The sequence below is a fragment of the Pygoscelis adeliae genome, unplaced genomic scaffold, assembly GCF_000699105.1.
Source record: "Pygoscelis adeliae isolate BGI_AS28 unplaced genomic scaffold, ASM69910v1 Scaffold117, whole genome shotgun sequence".
Lineage (NCBI taxonomy): Eukaryota > Metazoa > Chordata > Aves > Sphenisciformes > Spheniscidae > Pygoscelis > Pygoscelis adeliae.
Window position 1 is genome coordinate 69,115 of NW_008825270.1, and position 2,390 is coordinate 71,504.

General features: G+C 45.5%; 1 protein-coding gene across 1 annotated transcript in view; it reads left to right on the forward strand.

Annotated features, from left to right (window-relative positions):
• Positions 1–2,390, forward strand: part of PRR5L (proline rich 5 like) — a 44,356-nt gene that overhangs the window by 27,407 nt on the left and 14,559 nt on the right. The window contains exon 5 of the mRNA XM_009329678.1: positions 959–1,016. Coding sequence (XP_009327953.1) covers positions 959–1,016 — 58 coding nt within the window. The remainder of the gene's footprint in view (positions 1–958; positions 1,017–2,390) is intronic.

Sequence of the window (2,390 nt, forward strand, 5' to 3'; positions counted from 1 at the left end):
CCCCCCCTTCCTTTTCTGTCCTATTGAACTGCCTTTATCTCAACCTGGGAATTTTACTTTTTTTTCCACGATTCTCTCCCCCATCCCACTGGGGGGCGGGTGGAGTGAGTGAATTGCTGTGTGGTGTTTAGCTGCCTGCCAGATTAAACCACAACATGTGGTGATAGCAGCTCCTTTCTCTGGGATTCTCAAAGCTTTTCAGAATAACTGGTCTCCTAGTGGAGAACAAAAAAGTAGGCGTTGTTTTTGCACCATTCTTATGTTTGGGGAAATGGGAACAGAAAGCTTATCAGATATTTAGATGTCCTAAACTGCAAACAGGCACATCAATATCTTGATCTGTCTGGTCCGTGATAGTTAAGTTTACCTAGAAAGACTAGCTCCTGACGCTTCTTCTGCAGCTTGAGACTGCATACTGAGATGATCCAACTGCTCAATATACCAAAAAAAAAAGCCTCATAGAAAGAGAATAGGTAGGAATAGAGAAGTAAGGGTTAGGGAGCTGAACTGGCTTACTGTGCAGGCAAGCACTGAGCTAGTGCGAAGGAAGAAGAGAGTGGGATGTTTTGGTAACATTTGGCCCTTTGATCACCTCCATCCTATGGCTAAGGTATAGCTTATGTGGCTGCACTCTTATGTTAAGAACCATTTTATTTTCTTGACTCCCTCTCTGTGACCCAGGACAGGTCCTTCCTTCCCATTTCTGGCAAGTGTTTCAACTATCTGCTATGTCTGTTGTGTTCTCATGTCTGGCTGAACAAGACGGGATTAATGAATGAATGTACAGCACTCACAGTGAGACCAGGTCTGGTGGCGGTGCTGGGAGAAAGTACTACGATATGACTAATCTTTAGATAACTGCATGCAAGTGGATAACATCTGAAAAAAATTTATTCTTCCATGTTTATTTTAAATCTCAGAAAAGGCAAATGCATGTCTCTCTCTTCTCTCTTGGCAGAACCAGCTCCTTGCGAAAGGCTTGCTGTTTATAGAGGAGAAGGTTAAGCTGTGTGAAGGCAAGTATAGTAAGAAACCCATTTTGGAAGGGAGTTGTGCTTTGAGGTTTGGTCAGACAAGATGATTTGCATGTCTGGAAAGTGTATAGCCCTTTCTGGTACTGGCTTAGGGCGTCACACAACCTCTCAGGAGGCAGGTTGCACTGCAGCCCTTGTGAGGCTTAAGGGGTGGCACGCTGTTTGAACAGCCATGTAGCTGCAACACTCCCACCAGCCACATCTTCACTGCGAGAGCAGGAACGTGGGTCTTGTGTGGCAGTTGAACCTGGGCTCAAAGCATTTCTGGGCTGGACATGGATCCTGTTGCAAAACTGCTAAGAGCTGCATTCTGCCTTTTATTTCTCAATGTGGTTTGCAGCTCAGTGTAAGCACGATTTTGGTTACTGTGTCATGCTTTTGAGAACTGAACTAACAAGCTTTGTGTAAATTTAAAGAAAAAACAGTCACTTGGGTGGGAATGAAATTCTTCATGAAAGAAGTTCTGTTCAAACCACTGGGGTACAGATGCTTGCTATCGCAGAGCCTGTGGACGAAGGCCACCGTGGTGCAGCAACTCAGTGCTGGATGTGTGGGGAGTTAGTCACGTTTATTAACAGTTTGCTCAAGCAGAGCGAGCTGTCTAGAGCACGTTTTTATTCAAAACTAGGCTGCTGTTTGATTTGACCCATTTTTGTAGCCTGTAGGGAAGATCCTTGCTAATCACCAACTGTATCTGGGTCATTAAATGCCAATAGACAATTATAATTACGCTTCATTGTTGGTGCTGGATTCCTCCGCACCATTCTTCACCAAGTGACTTCACCCGGCCAGCAGGCTGTAGGACTTGGACCCTGAAGGAGCTGTGCAGTTGCCAGCCTCCGGCTTGGTGCGTGCTTCTTCGGCACTGGCCTGTAAGGGAGGAAAAAAGGCAGACTCATGCATTTTCCCGAACGTGGGTACCTGCCCTGCTGCTGCCAGCTCTTCAAAACGAGTGCTGCACAGCTTATCATAGGTTTTGTTTCCATATTCATATAAAACTATTCCAATATCTGTTTTAGCATTATGAAAATTGAGTTCCAGTCTGTAATAAGCTGAGAGCTGCCCGGGAGTAGTTTGCAGCTGCTCAAGTAGTTTGGGCAAGATTAAGTTTCCCAGGCAGACAGCAAAACCCTCTTCCTAGGGTTTTTTTGTCCCTGGTTCGAAGTGACACTGGAGCCACTTTGCCTGTGCAGGCTGGCATCTGCAGGAGATGACTCATGGGCACCTTTCTTTCATAATGTGTAGGCTTGTTGCAGGTCTTGTCACAGCAACAAGAACTTCTTGTACCCGCTTCTCAGCTCTGTCTTCCTGGAAAATTTCTACTGTCCCAGTACTCAGAGATGGAATAATGTTCCT